The sequence below is a fragment of the Rhodamnia argentea genome, chromosome 4, assembly GCF_020921035.1.
Source record: "Rhodamnia argentea isolate NSW1041297 chromosome 4, ASM2092103v1, whole genome shotgun sequence".
Classification (NCBI taxonomy): domain Eukaryota; kingdom Viridiplantae; phylum Streptophyta; class Magnoliopsida; order Myrtales; family Myrtaceae; genus Rhodamnia; species Rhodamnia argentea.
The window spans coordinates 15753210-15773281 of record NC_063153.1 but is presented as its reverse complement, the minus strand read 5'-3'; the positions used below and the strand labels follow the sequence as shown (position 1 = coordinate 15773281).

General features: G+C 40.9%; 1 protein-coding gene across 3 annotated transcripts; it reads right to left on the bottom strand.

Moving 5' to 3' along the window:
• Nucleotides 1-1164: 1164 nt before the first annotated feature.
• LOC115756967 (dnaJ homolog subfamily C GRV2) lies at nucleotides 1165-19323 on the bottom strand. 3 transcript variants are annotated; one of them, XM_048278311.1, is made up of 24 exons: nucleotides 18457-19323; nucleotides 17206-17439; nucleotides 16799-16886; nucleotides 16504-16712; nucleotides 16123-16224; nucleotides 15986-16048; nucleotides 13591-15843; nucleotides 12741-13103; nucleotides 11609-11749; nucleotides 10727-11119; nucleotides 9883-10377; nucleotides 9200-9423; nucleotides 8767-9111; nucleotides 5683-5977; nucleotides 5041-5499; nucleotides 4605-4950; nucleotides 4186-4529; nucleotides 3648-4109; nucleotides 3285-3409; nucleotides 2815-2938; nucleotides 2403-2471; nucleotides 1966-2203; nucleotides 1390-1397; nucleotides 1165-1358 (listed from the first exon to the last, which is right to left on the bottom strand). In XM_048278311.1, the coding sequence occupies exons 1-22, from the start codon at nucleotides 18868-18870 to the stop codon at nucleotides 2000-2002; spliced, it is 7752 nt and encodes a 2583-aa protein (XP_048134268.1). In that variant the 5' UTR covers nucleotides 18871-19323; the 3' UTR covers nucleotides 1165-1358; nucleotides 1390-1397; nucleotides 1966-1999. The 3 variants fall into 3 exon arrangements, with proteins under 3 accessions (XP_048134268.1, XP_030552834.2, XP_030552835.2); XM_030696974.2 differs by lacking the exons at nucleotides 1165-1358; nucleotides 1390-1397 and having other exon boundaries at nucleotides 1671-2203; nucleotides 18457-19322; XM_030696975.2 differs by lacking the exons at nucleotides 1165-1358; nucleotides 1390-1397; nucleotides 16799-16886; nucleotides 17206-17439; nucleotides 18457-19323 and having other exon boundaries at nucleotides 1671-2203; nucleotides 16123-16234; nucleotides 16504-16706.
• Between the last annotated feature and the right edge of the window lie 749 nt (nucleotides 19324-20072).

The window sequence follows — 20072 nt, the reverse complement described above, 5'->3', positions numbered from 1 at the left end:
TGTCCTCTTGAGCATATGTATAGTGCCTAGATACCCCATCACCGAAGAGACGTGCATCTACCGCTAATCAATTATTTCTGTTTTGTTCATCAACTCCCTACCACCTCTATCCTTGAATGAATGAGCACCACGTGTTGAACGTGGCGACTTCGTTTTCTGCCCTAGTCGCTTTACTACGACCAACCTGTTCATCACGAGCTCATCTCCAATCTTACGTCAAAGAATTTGGAGCACACTAAATGTAAGGTCAGGCAAAAAGATTGAAATAATGTATGATCACATGCAGATGTGTCGACCCAATTTGCTGCCTTTGTGTGAGATGGAAGACCTAGTTCGTCTGGCCTAAAGGGCGTCATTGAACTAGTAGAGACGAAGCATTCTAGAGGCGCTTGAGAGCAAGGGGAAAGGGTGCCTTCACGACCTTGATCTGGGGAATAACCTGCTAGGCATGCCTAAGGGGACAACAGACTTCGGCCAGGACAACGTTGTTTGAACAGTTATCATAGCTAGACTATGTGTAAGACGGTCCAAAGTTCGCTGAGCATATCAGCGAACTGATTTTAGCATTTGGGGCCTCACGTAAGACCCGACATACTAAATGTTGCGTGGTATTGAGCTCACATGCACTGTAATCATGCAAAATTGGCTCCCATAACATTGCAATGAAGGGATCATGACTTCCCTAGGCCACCATGACCAGACATTAGCCCATTCTTCATGGGAAATCCAGAATCTTCATTTCTGAAGAGGGAGCACGCATCCGATTAGCTAGTTGGTGAGGCAATAGCTTACCAACAATAAAATATGGTCGGTTGTAAAGCACCAGGTGAAAGCTGGCTACTGAACTAACCTTAATATTCAAGGACAGCTACGTGACATTCTACACCAGAAGTGTGCAAGCAAACGACGCACCAATGCCTAAAGAACTCAAATCTTGTCAACTACGACACTTTATGAGCCACATAGCACAAAGACTTCTGCTGCTTCGCAGGGTGGTCATCCCTCCTGAGAAAGATTTATCGAGTCAAAGTCCAAGATTTCTGGAAATTGACCATGCAATAAGATGAGGTGGCTTCTTGTTTGGTAAACGACTCCTAGCGCATTAATTGGCACCCCACAATCATTTCGTATCTGCCTCCAAATCTCACTCTAACAATACAAAGCAACCCAATCCCATGTTTTCTTATTGCTAAAGAAAACGCTCAATCACATGTTTATAGACAGAATCAAAGGTGTAGCTGCAGCAAGCAAAGCATCATATGAGCCATCCAACAGTTAGATTATAACCAAAATGTACTAAGTCGCCGATGAAGGCAATCCTCCATTTCCACTTTCAGACAGAGATTTGTTTGCCTGAACTTCTGACAAGTCGAAAGTAACTTTTTTCTATCTCCCGCCCAGAAAACAATGAATAAGTTGTATGCTAAATATCAATATAAGACCATTTCAAGAGCATCAGGCATTTCAAAGTTCGTGCACTGTGGGATACTAAAAAAGTCGCAAGCAAAATGTAAAAATTACTCCAAACGGACTCCTAACCTATCTAAAATCACTCTAAAGCTTCAATAATTGCATGAGGAATGCCTTAATTTAAAAGACCACGCACCATGCAGGTGTGCATGGGCTATTTACAGAGTTGCGATAAAGATGAACACATTGCAAAATAGAGCTAAAATATAGAATCAACTAAATACTTTAATCAAGAAATATTTTTACAGCATATATACACATGATCAACTCAGCTATTTAAGAAAATAAGCAAAAAGGAGAAAAAGGAAAACTCAATGTACAGAAAGATTCAAGCACCTTTTTACACTAAAAAAATGAAAAGCTTTCCTCATTTAAAATATTAAAAAAAAATCCGCAAACGGCATGCCGTCTACCCCGAGATGGAGAGAAGAAAAAGGGGGAAAAAAAGAAAAAATAGGAAAAAGAACGATCAAACTGTACACTGTGCTAAAGTACCGTATAGTGTGGCTAGGAAACCTCTTGCTTCCCTTTAACTCTGAAAAAAGTGTTGTTCTCCATTTGAACCAGCTGCTGCTGCACTTGGGGGTTTAGAAGCTTGTGGTGGGGGAGCAGTTAGTGCATAAGTAAGCCGGGATGAAGAATGCTCAATTAGACCAGCAACTCCGGCAGCGGCAGATTGAGCATTTGAAGGGAGGAAAAGGTCATGTTTCTGATCTTTGTACGCGCTCCAAACCTGAGCAGGAACATTTAAATAAAGACAATCAAGACCAACAGTACCGCTGACCGAAATGAGTTAGAACCAAAACAGCCTGAGGAATGTCTTGGAATTCCACGTAATTTTTCTGACAAATAAGGGATATTGTGAAGCAGTGCAGCTATTAACAGATCATTAAAACAAAACCAGAATATATGAGCATGTCCATTCCACTTACATCAGAGGAATCTAGTATTTCACGGACCCTATTACAGTGGGCACCTTCCGTTGCGAATGCATGCAGTACCTGGTTGAACAAATCAGAATATCATACTAAAGAAATTGTAAGTACTTGATAGGATACATGTATTGAGCAAAAATTAACACCGTCCCTCTACCCACAAAGGGGGAATCAAAATGAACTAATTTTTGTGACATTAAAGTCCCCAAAAAACAATGATGTCAGAGCTTTGAAGGAAAAAAATATCTTAGGTGGTGGAAAGACTTATAATCATACAGGTTGTTAAGGCAATAATGAGATCATGGAAATTAAATGAGCAGCAGCATAAATTCATATGAGCAAATATCTAGTCAGTCTATGCTGCAGATTCAGTCAAGAAAGTACTTATAGACAATAAATAATTACTCACCTCGATTGCCAGCACTCTACCAATAGATGCCTCAGACTCATTCCACTTCATTTGCGAGCAAAGCCCATTTCTGCCTCCAGCTCTCCAATCAAGAAGCCCGAGAAGTACCTCAACAAGGCCAACCCTGCAGATCGACAATTAATCTTTTCCTTCATAAGAAATGCAGAAAGTGAAGCACTAATTGAATAAGCATGTTTTGAATAGCTAGATTCTCAGAGAACAAATACATTGAAGTTTCCGCATAATCTATCTTAGAAGACATTAACAACTTTTGAATGAAAAATACTGTGAGCAAATAGAAACCTGACGAATCCATTTATCAAAACAGTTCTGCAAATAGTCTCCTTTGACCAAAAAAAAAAAAAAAAGAATCAAACTCTTCGTTTGAAGACCAAATCATTGCATCTGAGATCCGACCGTAGACATGAAGCACTTTCATTGTATAGAACAGAGCAAAGTACTACACTCACTTGAGTCCTTGCGCAACAAGTGCATCCCTGGCCCTATTTCCAGCACCAACAACACGCTTTAAGGTCTCAAGTGCTAATATGCTTCCCCCTTGCCATCCTATGGCTTTCATTAGAAGAGGAACAACCTAGGAAACAAACATTGCAGAATGTTAATAAAAAATTCGGGAAACCTAATCAACCACAAAATCTAACCTGAGGATTTCAAACACAACAAAAGACTGATCGATATTTCCTCCTTGATTACACAAACATGATATGTATGCTAGATACCATAAAGGCCTCACAGGAATACAGACTGCTGCTTCATTTTAAAAATGAAAAATAGAATTCCTTGAAAAAGCTACAACAGGATAGAAAAAATACCTGAGGTGTTCCAACACTAGTCGCTGCCATTGCTTCTGCACAAGTAGTACTGGATGCAAGTTGATGTAGAACGCGTAAGCAACTAAGACGTACACGTTCTTGAGGAGTTTGGGTAGGTTGGGCTCCATCCTCCGATTCATCTGTTCTATCTGCGGAGCTTCCAGCATTCAACCCTGCTGATGACATTGTTTCTCGTCTCCCCTCATAGGCAACTGCAGCAACAAGCTTTGGCACATATCCAAGATAACCAACATGATCAGCTAGTGCAGGGTGAACTCGCAGTAAGGAAACCAAAGCAGCTGATAACAGCATCGGAAGCTCAGGGTCCACAGCTTGTGCATCGTAATGTGTAGCTGCAATTGATGACAAATACTGATCGAGCAGTCCTTCCAAAAATCTCTTTGGGTTCCTAAGGGGAAACTTGGGATCTTTCAGGAAAAGCCTAACATATATTCCACCCACCTGCACAACCCCAGGTTAGTCCAAAGACTAATGTGAGATGTAACGACAGAAGATGAGAGAAAACAGCGAAGCATACCTGTGGTTCATCTCTCATTTCCTGCTGGGCAGGTGTCTGTTCAGGCACATCCCAATCAACCACACGTCCTTTCATCTGTTCACGATAAAGGTCCGATGCCATGGTTGCTATTTGAGCTGATAAAGAAGTGGCCATTGCGGGTGTCCATACAAGTTCTGGAGTCTCCGTAGTTTGTTCAAGGGCAGACACCACAGCCTCACCCGGTCCATCCCTAACAACTGATACAAGGCCATCTGGGAGAAATCTCCCTAGGGTAATAGCAACTCGAGGACCATGCATTGGCTGCCCAAGGAGCTTTCCCAACAGAGAGGCTGCCGAGGCTCTTTGCTGCAATGGGATTTCTTCTGCAATACCCCTAAATTATCATTAAATGGTTTAAACAAAGAAATCCAAAGAAATGACCTGAGGAGGACATTAACCTTGTCTTGGCAAAAGAAGCTCAAGAATGTAGACCACTCCACCATGCTTGGCAGCTGCCCATGCAAGCTCTGGTGTGCTTGCCAATGCATAAAGAACATGGAGAGCCCCCTCACGGCATTTGGGGGAAGCATGAAGCATCTGAAATAATAGGAGGATGCCAGAGACATCTGCCACCATGGCCTCCAAGCAGGGGGCATAAGTAGTCAATAGTGACAATACACTCAAGCAAAGCTGAGGGATGTTGCTTTCAGATACTTCAGGCACAGAAAAGCACTCGAAGATCGGCACGAGCTTTTCTTTTGAAGAGAGTATTGATGCTAGATTAGGATTGCTTGTGAGCAGGTTCTGAAGGGGGAAAAAACCTTAGATCAGTCAAAGGTACAGTATTTGCCACCTGTTTAGGTTTATCACTAAGGTGAGGGAAAAAGAAACTACCTGAAGTGAGATTAATCCAAACCGAAGATTCTTGATTAGGGGAAATTCTTCCTTCTCTGCTACATGCCCCTCAGATGCTACTGCAGATTCAAGAGGCACATGTTGCCCATCACCTAATCCATCAGTTTTGTCACCTTGAAACTCAAATGTTTCGGGCACCAGTTCACTCTGGTTACCATTACTCGGAAGATATGTATCTATAGGATATTCATTGTGCACAAGAGACGATATAAACTCAACTAAAGCAACACAGAAAGCTTCTGGCTCACTAATCTCAGAATCCGGTTGGTCATTGTACACTCTCAAATACACTTGGCCAACATAGAGTTCCTTTGATAGTGCTTTATAAGCAAACCCATGTGATTCCTTCAGATCATATGTACCATCTGGTCCTTGGGCTGCACGTTGTTGGTCCACAAACTTCAATAATTCTGCTCGGGTTGATGAATTCCATATGATCTATAACAATAAGCACAGATAAACAGGATCACAGGACTTTACTAACAATGCAACAACCAAAGACTAAACAAGAAACAAACATGTTCAATTGTTTTAATGACTTGTGAAAATTTAACATGTAACTGCTTTAACAATAAACGCTTTTTCATTAGCACATTAACTGCTAAAAAGTGAGTTACATACTTCCGGAGACTCAAGGTTTGAGTTCAAGCGGGATAGTAGATCTTTAGGGACATGATCCTTCAACAAGCTGGCAAGTTTAGGAGTAAACAAAGCTCTGAGAGCATCAGCTGCATCTTGATTATAAGGTGTTGAGCTCCCATCAATACACAAACCACTTAGCTTGGATAAGGCCTGGGCTGCTCGAAGAGCATGTGAATTCTTAGCAATTTGAACACTAGCACCAACCCCAGGTGACTCATTTGCACCAGATTCCTCTGCAGTTGAGTCATACTGAAGCAACAAGGGCACAAGGTACCTAAAAACAGAATGAAGATTAGTACAGGGTATGCCAAATGATGTTGGTAGAGCTATATGTTCTACCCCAACACCATCAACAAGTGGCAGAACTGGAAAAGAACAATAAAACTTATAAGCACTAACATGCTATTAAAGTCAAAGCAAATCTTCTTTAATTTCTTCCGCAAGAAAGAAATCCCTTTTAGTATGAGAAACGTAACTTTTAGGAGGTACATAGATTTACTCTTTGGAATAGTGTATGTTTGTTTGGGACAATGTACATTGGTACATATAACTTGTAATTTTGTTGCTTAAAAAAAAATTAACCATAATTGTGGTTCAGATTACAGAAACAGCATAAACAGTCACACTAGAATTTACTAATGGTGATACAGTAGATCAAGATTGAGAATCCTCCTCTGTTTTTGTGTTGTTAGTTCCTCGTCTTGTCATCTCTATATCTTTTGACTAACACCATCTTTCATATACCTAAAACTCCATGATTCATTTCCTTTATTATTTCACAAATTCAACAAAAGCAAAGAATTATATAGGAAACAGTATACCATATATTTCATTAAAGAAGTTGTGACCTGAGATTTCAACGAGACTTATTATGTGTTCTATAAATAAAAGAGTCCAAGCTCCTTCGGTGTGCGCACAAGAATCCCAAACAATGTAGAGCTCATCTCCCTAAAACTTCATCACCAAGGCAACACTGTCAAATCAGAAGCACTGGATACGTTTTACTGTAGGTGCTAATTAGGATTTACTGACAGATTGTTCTCTTCTCTCACTAGGTTTGACAGGTTCTTCTTTTATAGTATTTTGATTTGAAGACCACTCCCCATTCATTGCTCCTGCCATGGCACAGCAGGACCTTCAATTCTAATTACCCTTCTGAGGCTCTTTCTCAGATTCAAACTAGGATTGTTAAATCATCTTTTCATGCCATAGGATGTGGCGTCGCAATGACTTGTTGTCATAGCCTATGAAGCACCGACATTTTTCGGGAGCCTCCATGTCATTTCGCGTCATGTCCGAGACTCTCTAACACTCCGACATTCTTTGACATGTAATCGACGTGGTCGGTGCTCCCGACACGCCAGCGACATGAAAGTCCAGCATCCCAACACATTATTTCGATACATACAGGGTCAAATTTAAACATTTTCAATAAATTAAAGGTCAAAATGTAAATTTATAAAAATTTATATGCCTAAGTCATATATCCAGCCACCCCAAAATCAATATACTCAGCCAGCCAAAAAAGAAAACCTAATAGTGACTGATATTTTTATACATACTTGATAATTTATCATGTATATATAAAAACATATATTTAATACACGTGTCCCAATGTCGGAATTATCTATTTTTGGAGAAATGATGTGTCGGCGTGGCGTATCGTGTTGTGTCGCGTGTCCCATGTCTGTGTCGGTGCTACTTAGGTCATAGGTCCAAAAGACATAAATGTGTCACAACTTTGAAACCCAAATACAACAAATTCATGAAAGGGACTATATGACATGACATATTTAAGATACACAATCTTAATTAACATACTTATTAAAAAAAATATGAAGTTGTATACATAATGGGTAAAAATGGGTTTAAACACATATAATCATGTTAAACGTGTCAAAACGAATCTTGTTGACACAAATGATATGTAAAACTGTTTAACTAAACGTGTTTATGCATGACATAAACTGATTAAAAAGGTCAACCTGCACCCTACACACCTATTATTCGTTCATAAATGGATTGACCTGTTTATGATTCAAAAACATAAATATTAACCCAAACATGCTTAACTACAAATTGTGAATGTGCCTTGTAATCAACTCGTGTCAAAACTACCCCAAATCGACATCGACAACACATGCAAAGACTGCATAAAATTTGTTCTCGGATCACTTCAAGGGATTGCAATAATCACAAGATTATGTATAGGCCACAATATGAAGCTCAGAGACCCCCCAAACTCTAATCTATCAAGAGGAAAATGTCAAAAGAAAAGCTAGCAGATATCTCACTTCAATGTAAACTAACCAAGTTCATGTCAAGGCACAATGAAGCAATATTACAAGCAACAGCCTAGAAGCAACTAGTGGTGTTCCAGGATCGGCGAATACACACAGGTCTGTATAGGGTACCAACAGCATCCTGAAAGAAACTATTGAGATTGTAAACTGACAGTCCACAAAGAACTCCTTTAAATTGAAAAGAGGCTCCTAGTCCTTTGTTTTTATAAGTTTGGTAGACAATGCAAACAAAAAAATTCTCCATTCAGCAATAGTATCTTCCAATGACAAATCAAGCAGAATCTTCATACAGCAAAGGTGATTAGAAGAAAACAAGAACTCCTGAAGGAAGTAGTCTATATTACCAGTCAGAAATCACCAATATGATTTCATTTTTGTCTGTACTGTCAGTATATTCTTTGATTATCAAATCACACTCCATTTGTGCTTCAACTTTGGGCAAGTTGAAAGGTACATGGGAAAGTAATGGAGGGAGATGCAACTTCATATGCAGTCTATTATAATAGAAATGATCCAACATATTTGAAAATCAATCTATGCGGAAGATGTCTCCTCTAAAGTCGTTTTCGGACCTCATGAATTATTCCAAACCGAGGGCCTTAATCTTTATCATCCTAAGATATTCCAGTAAAGTAACAAAACCAAGCTGCTTATGAAAAAATAACTGATGCAAACATACTAGCAAACAGTGGGATTAACCATTGACTGAATGACATCAAAGACAAGAAAAAAATTGGATGACATGAAAATTCTAACTTACCACAACACACCAGCCTTCAACAACGCATCCTGCAATTCAGAGGATACACAAACATGGGCAATAGTCTGCAGGGAAGCATCCACAGCACCAGGTACAAGCTCAAGTTCAGTGCAGTGCACAATGTCGTCGACTAAACCAGAAAACTCAAGCATCTCTACCCTGGCACTTTCAAACTTGCTTAAGACAGCAAATGTCCGCATCACATTAGTCACAATGACTGCAGATGGTTCACTTGCTGGAGTAGTTGGCTGAACGACGCACATGCATCGAGATAGAAGATTTGCAAGTAGCTGTATACCATCATCCCTTACGAGCTCTTCACCATTCAGAGAAGATGATGCACACCTAGAACGGCGACAAAGATAAGGTTAGACATGCATAAGATACATTCGAATGGCAAAAGAAAAATTGTTAAAACACCAAAGAAGCTCACGTCAGCCACAGAAGCTCTGATGCAGCAACAAGAAGAGGTGCTCTTTCTGAAGATAGGAAATTGTTGTCATCTTTGTCCACAGTCACAGCATTTAGCAGCATTGGATAGCCAGCATATTTAAAAGGTTCAAGCACATCACCATATCGTCGGTACAAAATGCACTGTCCTTTCAGTAGAAGCAGCAACCTCCAAGTCTGGGGACCTTGCAACCCTTGAATTGTGGCCTAAAATTAACAGTCATCTAGTGTTCAGAAGATGTTTGACATGTGAAAATACATTTAACTAATATCAAGTATACGTGTCCCCCATCCAACGCTGACCATATAAAGTATTTTTTACACCATGACTGGACCTCTTGAAATACACTTTTATGACGATGATGCTAAATTTTGCTTGTCAACTTGTTATTGTCTTTGTATTGTGTTAAGTCGCTATCTCATAATGGGTAAATATACAATATGGCATGTAAAATTCTTGCCAATTCTCATCACCTACTGCAAAACTCTAAAGCTTTGAATCACTATAATTCTAGGAGATAAGATTTGAAGAAGTTTTGCAATCCAAGAGAGTAGGTCGGATGGGCAAAGTAATTAATTTTACAAAACTGAAATGATGAAAAACTCGGATTCATGGGCCATTTAGACCACCATCAATTCTCAGTCAATATTGAGTAATTAACGCACCTGGAGACGTTCGTAAGCTTTTTGCACAGCAAGAAACTTCTCTCTTCCTTCAGGATTTTTATCAGGGTGATATTTCATTGCAAGCTTCCTATATTGTCTCTTCAGCTTTTCTTCATCGATTTTCTCAATTTGCTTGGAAATACTTGCTATCTCCTCAAATGTATCTATAGAAACATCCTTGTCAGCTTCATCACTTGATATATCTTCTGGGGAAATCTCCAGAATTTTGCAAGCTTCTTCTTCAGAAAGATCCATAGGTCTTCTTGTGAGCTCTTCACGCCACATTACAAGTAAGGACTGCAGAAATTCGACATGTTCAACTATTGGCCAATTGGGGAATCTGATCTCATCACACAAGTTACGAAGGTAATATCGGTGACACCACATCTCATCTCTTAGCTCTGGATATGTCACAGGTGGCATAGGAGCATATTCATACAAACAATGACAGTGCTGAGACAATTTCTGGGGAAAATCACCAAGATGTTGCAAAACCTGGTAAAAAGAAAGGAAACATGAATGCAAGTTAGCTCCTTCCAGCAAAATCCTTTTCTTTCTGGTAATTATGATGATTTATTGCCAATCCACTGCAGAAGATTATATATTGCTATTAATGTTGTCAGAAAGTCCAATCCAAAAGCTTAAGCTGATAGGTGGAGGGAGACCACATGAATATAAAGAGCATACATGACTCTTTCACAACCGATGTGGGACAATAACAATAACAACAACTTCAACAAATGTGATAATAGGGAAAGATGATGTTGGATTAGTTCCTATAAGGAATGTAGGCAGATGTGCCCCCTGTGGCAGAGGACTCTAAGGAACAATGTGTCCTCCCTACCTGGCGAATGAGATTTTCTGCTCGCATCTTGTGGGTCCATACGATCTCTGGAGTATCAGAATCAGAAACCATTGCAGCTGCAAATGCAGCAGGACCACTCCGCTCCAACACATATAGCAATGATTCTGGAAGGAGCCCACCAAGGACACTCCGTTTTGCCAGTGGCAAAGACGAAGAAACTGCAGCTTCTTCACCTCCATGAAATGCTTGATGGACATGAGTTACTGAGAAGAGGTGTGCAATTGAAAGAAGGTTAGATCCAGGGTATGCAAGGGCAAAATAAAAGGTGCCTGTGCTATATAGCCGTATCATAGCTTTGGGATTTCTTGTAACAATAGCCTTCAGCAATGCCGCAGCACTCTCCACAATACTTGGTTCACCGGAAAGCATTGCCTAATAGCAAAAGATAGGCAAATTTAGTATTTAAATGCAACAGTCATTGTATCAAGATATAAGTATTCATTTTGCATGACAGCGTCCCCAACCCCCCAGGTTTTCTTTTTCTTTCCCAATGAAAGAAAAAAGAGCCCCCCCCCAAAAAAAAAAAAAAAAAGAACCCAAACAGAATATAAACAATCATGATTCAACACATATTTCCCAGTTGGATTGATATTGCTTAGAAGTAAAATTGGATTTATAATTCATCGATGGGATGCGATGGGATGAGTGCTTTTTGTTTCTCTTTGAATCAGAGAGGATTGTATCTGTGGATGGTATTTCAAAATGAAAGCCAGATAGAATTGCTTTTAAGTTGACTGAATCTTTATAAAGAGCTACCCACCACCCAAACAAACCTAGGTAAACACTTGCGTACTCATCAGGTTTATCTCTATAAAAAAACCACAATGTAACCATTAGGCAATCTTTAATATCTTATTGCACCTGCGCAATGTGCGGGAGGCAGCGCGGACTTGACAGGATCCGTTTCACTCTGGGGGTTGGCGTGACTAATTCTCCAGCATCATCTATATCAGAATGAGCGGACACCATGCTGTGCAATATGGACAATGCTGCATCTCCTATCTGTACAAATAACCAATCCATCAGAACACTATGTAATTAGCATGAAGGAGCAAAAGAAGCCATCTACAAATAACTAAAATCATATCAAATTTCTCCATGTCCATTCTCATTCATTTCCAAAATAACATAGAGACTAAAAATACTGGCAATATGCAACTCCATAAGGACGATAATTGAGAAGCAAAAAGGACATCTACCTCAAAATTTTGCAGATAAAGGGTAACATCTGGTGCACTGCTTATTTTGAGACGATACAAAAAACAAAAATGAGAAACCTTTCCAAACATTCATAAATAACCTATACCTTAGTAGCAATTAAACTCCAAGTTTAGATGTATTCATCAAAACCTACTTGGAAGATTGCCAAAGAAACTTCCTTTGTTATAAAGGAATTTGTTTTATAGGATAACCAAAGAAACTGACAAGGAAATCGTCTCGTATTATTAACTTAGAGAAGTTGGAACACTGTTTTACGGAAAATTTAATAACAAGTACAAGGATAGATGACTAAGGTCTCCTCTAAACTTGTAGAGTGAACTGAATTTGATGAAAAGGGAAAGCTGTTGGCATCTGTTTTTTATTTGCTGTCATATATTCGATTTTCCCAAGAGGTTAACAACTATCTTAGTCTCTACTTCAATACTCATTGAGACACTTTCAAGTCATATCTGACAATAAAGTAAAATTCAAGACAATACAAAAAGCAAATAGGTAATAGCATAACCATTATCATAGTCAGTCAATGTCCATTCCCAGATTGATTTCACAGGCTTTCACGTTTTACTCACATATCAATGAAAGTGCCACCCATGTAAAAGAAATTTAGTAGCTAAAGTATGAACTCCGATCGAACTCGATAGCATTGCAGCTACCAAAATTAAGGTCACTATTCATTAGATCTATTGCATTTGTGACAGCAACCCTCAGCCATAAGAGGAGGAAAGAAATCCATGCCACTGAAATCAGAGATTCTAGCTAAATGGTATACTACCTGAGCTGGGGTGAGAACTGGAACCCGAATAGCTAACGCCCATCGCAGTTCACGAATATCACGCAATCTTTTCCAGTCAAGCATACCAGAAGCCCAACACCTAGTCGTCCAATCAATTGTTTTCTTTGACCAAAACCTTCTAATAGCATCCTTCTCCAGAGGTCCAACTTGTACACCATCTTTGTCCATAAACATCCATTCCTTCAGTGGTTCCATAAATGCAGTAGCAGCTATCAGGTTTGACTGCAGAGGGATCGCAGTCCTTTCTGATGCTTCATGAACGGCTGTCAACAGATCAACAGCCAACACGCACCCACCAACCAAGACAGAAGCCTCAACATTTGATAAAACCTTCATTAGAACCTGCATGTGATCTATCTTCAATTAAAAATGTGAAGCAAATGAAAAACTCGCAATGAATTAAGCAACTACTCTGATTATCTATCCTTATGGCAGGAAAAGTTTTCTTCAGGCACAAAAACCATGCAGATGTGGAGATCTATCAATTTCCACACTTATAGCTACTCTTCTCTAGTAAAGTCATTTTCAACTAGATTCGAGTTGATCAATCAGTAGTAAACACTGCATATAGAAGAGAAAGGGGGGTAGGAAGAGGTTGATGAACAGGATGGAATAAATTCTAGCAGTTATAAGAGCGAAAAGTGTTCCCCCAAACCAACCGCAAAAAGTAAAAAAGAAATCCCAGACTGATACAGAATATCAAACAAGAAATGATAGCACCAGAAAGGATCAAGACATGATTGGCTCAAAACTGTCGGTATCTGAACATATCCCCATATATCAGACCCCCACACTGAGAGAGAGAGAGAGAGTGCTTGTCCCCATGTACCTTCAGTAGCAGCAGCAGGCGATGCCTCAATGCTCTATCATCAGTCCTGTCTAAGAGTACAGTAACATGGGCTGTGCCCTCAAAAGGGCCTATTGTTTTGTGATGCTGCTCATAAACAATTGCCATCGCCCTAGCACAAAGCTCTCTAACTGAAGAGCCGCCACCTCCTCCGAAGCCATCCAATCTTCCCATGTCACACCAATCATCGGATGAACCCAATTCATCAGGAATAGCACCATCAACAGTAAGTCCTATGTCTGCATCACATAAGAACCTATGATACAGAGCCCTAAAGAAAGCAACAGGGTCACGCAGAGGAAAATCTTGTGCCCTGCCATTGGTGCTGCTGTCAAGCAGCAATCGTAAATAATATTGACCCACGCAAACTTCCTTGGATAAGCTAGGATAACTAACTAAGAACTCGGAATAATTCCATGATATTTGAGGTACACTCTCTTGCCCCGTCAAAAGTTCTATTGTCGCACCTCCTGGGACAATATCTTCTGTGCGTTCTTTCTCAACGTCCAATTTGTGAACTTCAGCCTGCAAAGCCTCCCTTAGCTCCTGCCTAGTTCGCTCATTCCATATTAAATCTGCACGATTGTGATCCAGACTAAAAGCTCGCCAAAACTCAGGCCAATTGCAAAGTAGCCTCCCAGATCCCACAGGAGTGTTCTCCACTACAACCTGAGCAGGAGCTGGAAGGCCATTGTCCTGGTAACCGACTGTGTTAGGATCAGATTCAATCATGCTCGGCACAGTTGGCTCTGATGCATCAGGTGGATTTGGTGATTGTACATTAGCTGAAGTAGCAAAAGATGGAGGATCATGAGGAGAAACCCCATTAGAGGTCACATCACCATTCAAAGTATCAACTGTACGAGAAGAAGAGGGATAAGTGCCAGAAGCCTGTCCAAAAGCAGGATCAAGAGCAGATCGTTGATAGCTATCGGCCCCTCCAAAACCACCAGCGTTAGTCTGCCTCAACCTATCGCCTCCTTCAAAATTATTAGTCGATGGTTGGGGATGTTCTTGCAATCTGTTTCCAACATGACCTTTCCTCTGCTGAAGAAGTCGTCTGCGCCTTCTACTCAAGACAGATACTACTTCCTGGTTTGCATCTTCTGAGAGAGATCCCCCAGTTCTTGTATGCAAATACGCAACCAGTCCTGGAGGCAAAACTCTAGATAACAAATCAAGAGCTGGTTGATATGAATCCGCCCAAAGAGCAACAAGCTGCCGACTAACTTCGCGGCGTTCCCCAGCAGGAAGAAAAAAAGCATGCAACAGATGCCTCAGTAAAGCACCATCACGGAGAGCAGCATCCCGCATGGACTCAGCGGCAATGGCATCTTCTTCTGCAATTGTTCGCATTATTACAGCGACAGTTTCCCTGATGCTTTCAGCAGGGTGCCCAAACAAGGCAAATAACCGCCGACGTAAACCAGCAACCTGACGTAACAACTCAACAAAAACTGTGTATTGAGTAGTTTCACTGTGAGGCTCGCATATCATGGCCTCTAAAATTTCAACAACTGCCATGGACAATAAGGGCGATACTGACATAGGCTTAAGTCTGTTAGCAAGAATAATGACATAATCGTGATTTGCAAACAACACTGACTTAGTGTGCATAATTGTGGCATGCTGCTCTCCCTTAGAATCTGTTATTGTATTTGAATCTCCAGGACCACCACCAATAAGTCCAGCAACAAGCCCTGCAGCTTCAGCAGCAATACCCTCTGACCCATTTCGAAGCAAACCCATTATTCTCCCTACAGCAGCAGGAAAGGACATCACATGTGAAGCTGCATTCCTTGAAGCCAGTATTCGACGCAAACATGCAACAAAGCCAACAACTGTTGCAGCTGCTTTAGGAGAAGGCGATGGAAGAGGAGGGGACTCGGGAGGAAGATTGGGAGTTGCTGGAAGCATAGTTATTAAGGCCATCAAAGTAACTTCAGGTACTTCTATGGTAGAAGGCACACCACCATATGGTATACATGCATTGAACTCTCTAATTCTGCGCCACAGCTTAGCTCTTGAACCAGGAATGGAACCAGCTTCTGCCACAGCATCTTTGGCAGCTGCTGCTAAGTGTTTTAAGTGCATTGACACGCTTTCCATATCAGCAATATAACGCTGCTGTCCAGTTAGAGATTGCCGCAATGACATGTGCACCCTTCCACAAGGCGGATCAAGACGGTGACCAGGCATCGTCAGCCTTGGTAGCACGGGCACGGCACACTGACGCTGCACCAGTACAGTATAACCATCGGATTGTTTACAACTAACAGAATTAACTCATAGTAACTATAATATCGAAGGAACAAAGCATGGCCACAAGTTTTGTTCCATCCATGCCAATCTCCAATTCGGAAAAGGATCCACTTACTTCAGTTTGCAGGACATCACGAACGGCAGCAAGTAAACTATCACGAGATGTGCTGGCATAAACCTAAGAGTGCAACAACACCCTTTAAAAATTTGGCCCAAAGGCAAAAGAAAATTCAAAAGCAATGATTTGCTTACATGTACAGGGCATCCATCATTAAATTCAATTGCAAAGATCTGGGGCTCTTCCGCAAATCGAACAAGAGAGCTTACTGCAGATAATGGCCTAACAATAACAGCCTGCACAAATCTAAGGATGATTCTCAACATTGATAAAATTATTATACTGTGAAAAGCAAATTTCCAAGTGTGCACCTATCTATAAAAGCAAAGCAAATTTGTTTTTTGTTATATGAGGCTGCAATGAAGTTGTATCTACGTGTAGGAAATGGCAGCAGAAAATAAGAATTTCTACTTGCAATTCATCATATTTCACTACAATCAATGTCACCCTAGCTTCTCTTTAAAAAGTAATGTGAAATAAGACACATGGAAAAGTTAATAAGACAATTAGCTTACTTCATAATTATCAGGGCGCCTCTCGACAATAGAAATCTTTGTAAGTATAAGTTGACGAGATACAGAATCACCATGTTCTCCAATACCTCCTTTAGGACCAACACTGAAACCCTGTCCTGGAAAATTTACAGTTCCACGTGCGGCAGTGCGCAACCTCATCACCAACCAACCCCCAAGAGGGGTTTCTTCCGCTCCAACAGACTCTTTTCCTGCCATTTGAATTAGGCGAAATCATCTCAAGAGATGAGGAGACAGTTTAGAGAAAAAAAAGAATAAAATGTTCCAAAGGAGTTACTTCGTTGCTTGATATACTCTGCTACAGTAGGAGATTGAGAACTTTCCACGGACAAAGATAACCCGACCATGGATTTCGCCGTTTTCGTCTGTTAACAGATATACAGTGAAACAACCATGCATGAAATTACACTTCTCAGGAGAAACATGGTAGCAAAGATGTGTAGACAATATACAAACAGGACTTAAAAGCAGGCAAGCAATAAAAAATTACAGCAAGCCATTCTGACTAGAACTGAATGTATAGTAAGAGAGAGAGAATCCCATACCAAACTTGAGATGTGGTAGCAAAGATGTGTAGACAATGTACAAACAGGACTTAAAAGCAGAAAAGCAATCAGAAATTACAGCAAGCCATTCTTACTAGAACTGAATGTATAGCAAGAGAGAGAGAGAGGGATCCCATACCACACTTGAGATGATAGCAGTGTCTGTAGTTCCTGAAGCTGCTTGGAAAGCCTTAGACTTCCTTCCATATAATGGACAAAGAATAAATCCGCCAAGTCCACCATTTTTCTTCCCATAAACATCAGAGAGGAGAATAATTGCAGGAGAACCCATGTCTCTAAAATCCAAGCACCACCGAAGATCTCCGGACTTCAAGTCAATGAGCTCAACCCCAACATATGTTACTTTTAATTTCTGCGAACATGTTAATTTATTTCTTAAGTGAAAAAGGTTGTCATCAATTAACATTGTAAAACTTTGTGTGAACGAGGCGAAGCCTCACAAGTGATTCAGCTTATTAGCATAGATCCTACCAATTTAAGTAAGCTAAATCATACCCACAGGTAAATAACATTTGGCAAGTAGGGAAAGGAAGCAAGATAGGCTGGAGCATAAAACCTCTCGGGCATAGTAATGATGAACAATTCACAAGTTCAGTACCTTGTTCCTATGTCAGAGCTATGTACGTCAATATTTCAGTTTTCCGACTACACATGCCATACATACCATCTTATTCTTATTAGCTGAGAATTAATTATCTCAATTTCATGGCTGATGAACTCTGTGGCATCTTTACAATAGCCATCAATCTATTTCCATAATTGATGTTGTCAAGAAGAGGCCAGGGTTTCTGTCCGCATAAAACTTTAATGACCACCCACCAAGCATTTTAACCAAGAAAGCAAAAAAACCGGCAACAAGTACAAATGAAGCAAGGACCTCCATGCCTAAAGCTACATCTCCCAAACCTATAAGCACCTAGCACTAGTTAAGAAATCATAACTGATACACAGCCAAATGTGCTGCAGCCTTCAAGAGAAGTCCAAATATTTCTCAACAAGCTTGTCAAAGAGTTCTAAAAATATGACACCCATTTCATATTCAAACCCCCTCCATCCAATCAGCGTTCAGCTAATTGTGCACATTCCCACTCATCTCAGTCGCCCTCGTTCCTCTTCCAGTGAGGGCAGTTTCCAATATAAAATTAGAAGGTACTGCGGAAAGAAGGTGCCAATGGAGACAGACATAAGTTAAAAAGAACTAAAGCCCTCTCAAAATCACTTCTTTCGCACTGAAGCTTCACTTTAGCCAATTACCACATTGATCAGCAGGCAACATGAAAAGTTATAAACCCCAATCAGGTCTACAGATTGTTCTACACATGCAAAGCGCACCAAAATAAAAAGGGGAAGACAAACAAGGTTAACTTACGAAGGGAACCCATTCCCCGTTTCTTCGCCGCAAATGCAAAACTGGGAACTCCGCAACCGCTCCAATCCTACTCCACCTGATCCTGTGCAATTCCGTCAGTATACTCGCACGATACCGGGAGGAAAACTTCACCCCCTTGAATTTCCCCTTGCCCTCGGTCCGCACGCTCAAACTGAACTCGTTCGAGTTCTCGTCCCTGCCAAGCACTGGCAACGCGCCCTCGTAATCGCTCCCCACATCATAAAAATTAGTCACCAAGAGAGTGTTGGGATCCAGCGTGACGATCGCGGCGCTGGATATGCAGAGAATCCGCTTGTAGCGGCCGCGCCACGAGTGCTTGACCACCATGTACCTGGCGAGATACTCCGGCTCTTCGACTGGGGTGGCGGAGGCACCGTAATTCGAGGAGTCCATGGGGACTGGGGCGGGGGCGGGGGCGGGGGCGGGGGCACGGCGGTCGGGGGCCAGTCGGCGCGCGGAGTCGAACTGGGGGAGGTATGCTAGAGTTTGGTACTTGGGGGCATCGTTGCGTCGGAGGAAGAACCAGAGACCCGCGCCGGCTTGCGCCGATGCAGCTCGGTGAGGCTGCGACTGATTCGCCCCCAGTTCGGAAGATTAGAATCGCGAGTCCAGCCCGCTGGGAATCGGCGATGGGCGTCGAACTTCTGGCTAAACCCTAACGATCATGGAGATGAGGAAGAGGCAGAGTGAGGAGATAGTAATCGATAGAATTACAACGAATGATTGACGATGACGATTAAGACGCGATCGAATTGGGTATGGATCGAATTTGAGGGAGAGAGAAGGAGGAGGAGGAGGAGAAAAGCTTCGTTGTTGTTGATACCACCTCACTGTCAACACAGAGGGAGGGGAGAGCTGGCGATGGAGGAATGCAAACGTCACCTGTCGGTGACCTATCTTAGCTTCTATGCCAAAATTAGCGGCATGAATTGAGATTGTTTTTTTCTTTCTGATCAAAAAAAAGAGTTGAGATTTTCTAGTTTTTTTTTGGTCCGGAGATTTTCTAGTTCAAAAATATAGAAAGAAATCTTTAGCAAGATTACGACTTTGATTCACGTCGAGTCCTGAACTTTGAACAGCTCGTGACGTGTTGTCTAGCCACTCCATACCTTGATGTGGCAGGTCCGTGAATCTTAATTCGTAAAATCACAAAGTACATAGCATTTATGACATAAAAGAAAATATTTTAAAATCGGTACGAGAATATTATGATAATGTCTAAAGAGAATTGCTAAAAACGACAAAAAAAAAAAAATAAAAAGAATCGCTAATGATTGATTGTCAATTCCCACCATTTTATTAATAAAAATGTTATCAGCTCACCACATTGTTGAATTTGCCGTGTCATCAAGTGTACCACACGACAATATTGTGTTGCAACGAAAATATTGTTTTGAATATATTTGAACGTAGAGAAATTGACACAATTCCCCGAAAAAACTCTAATTTTAGGTCTAGCCTCAACTTAAGGTCCAGTCTCAAATCTGCCTCGATTTTTTATTTTGTCTAAAAAAAAAAATCACCAACTTCCGACCTATTCTCAAATCTGAAGAAAAATCACCAACATTAGGTTGAGAACATTTTATATAATGTGC

Excerpts from the sequence above, each read along its gene's own strand:
- LOC115756967 (XM_048278311.1), bottom strand. The coding sequence starts at position 18,870 with ATGGACTCCTCGAATTACGGTGCCTCCGCCACCCCAGTCGAAGAGCCG. Across the intron at positions 5,978-8,766 it reads TTGAAGGCTGGTGTGTTGTG|GTACCTTGTGCCCTTGTTGC; the intron begins GTAAGTTAGAAT and ends TTCTGTTTTTAG. Across the intron at positions 4,951-5,040 it reads TTGGATTAATCTCACTTCAG|AACCTGCTCACAAGCAATCC; the intron begins GTAGTTTCTTTT and ends TTCCCCCTTCAG.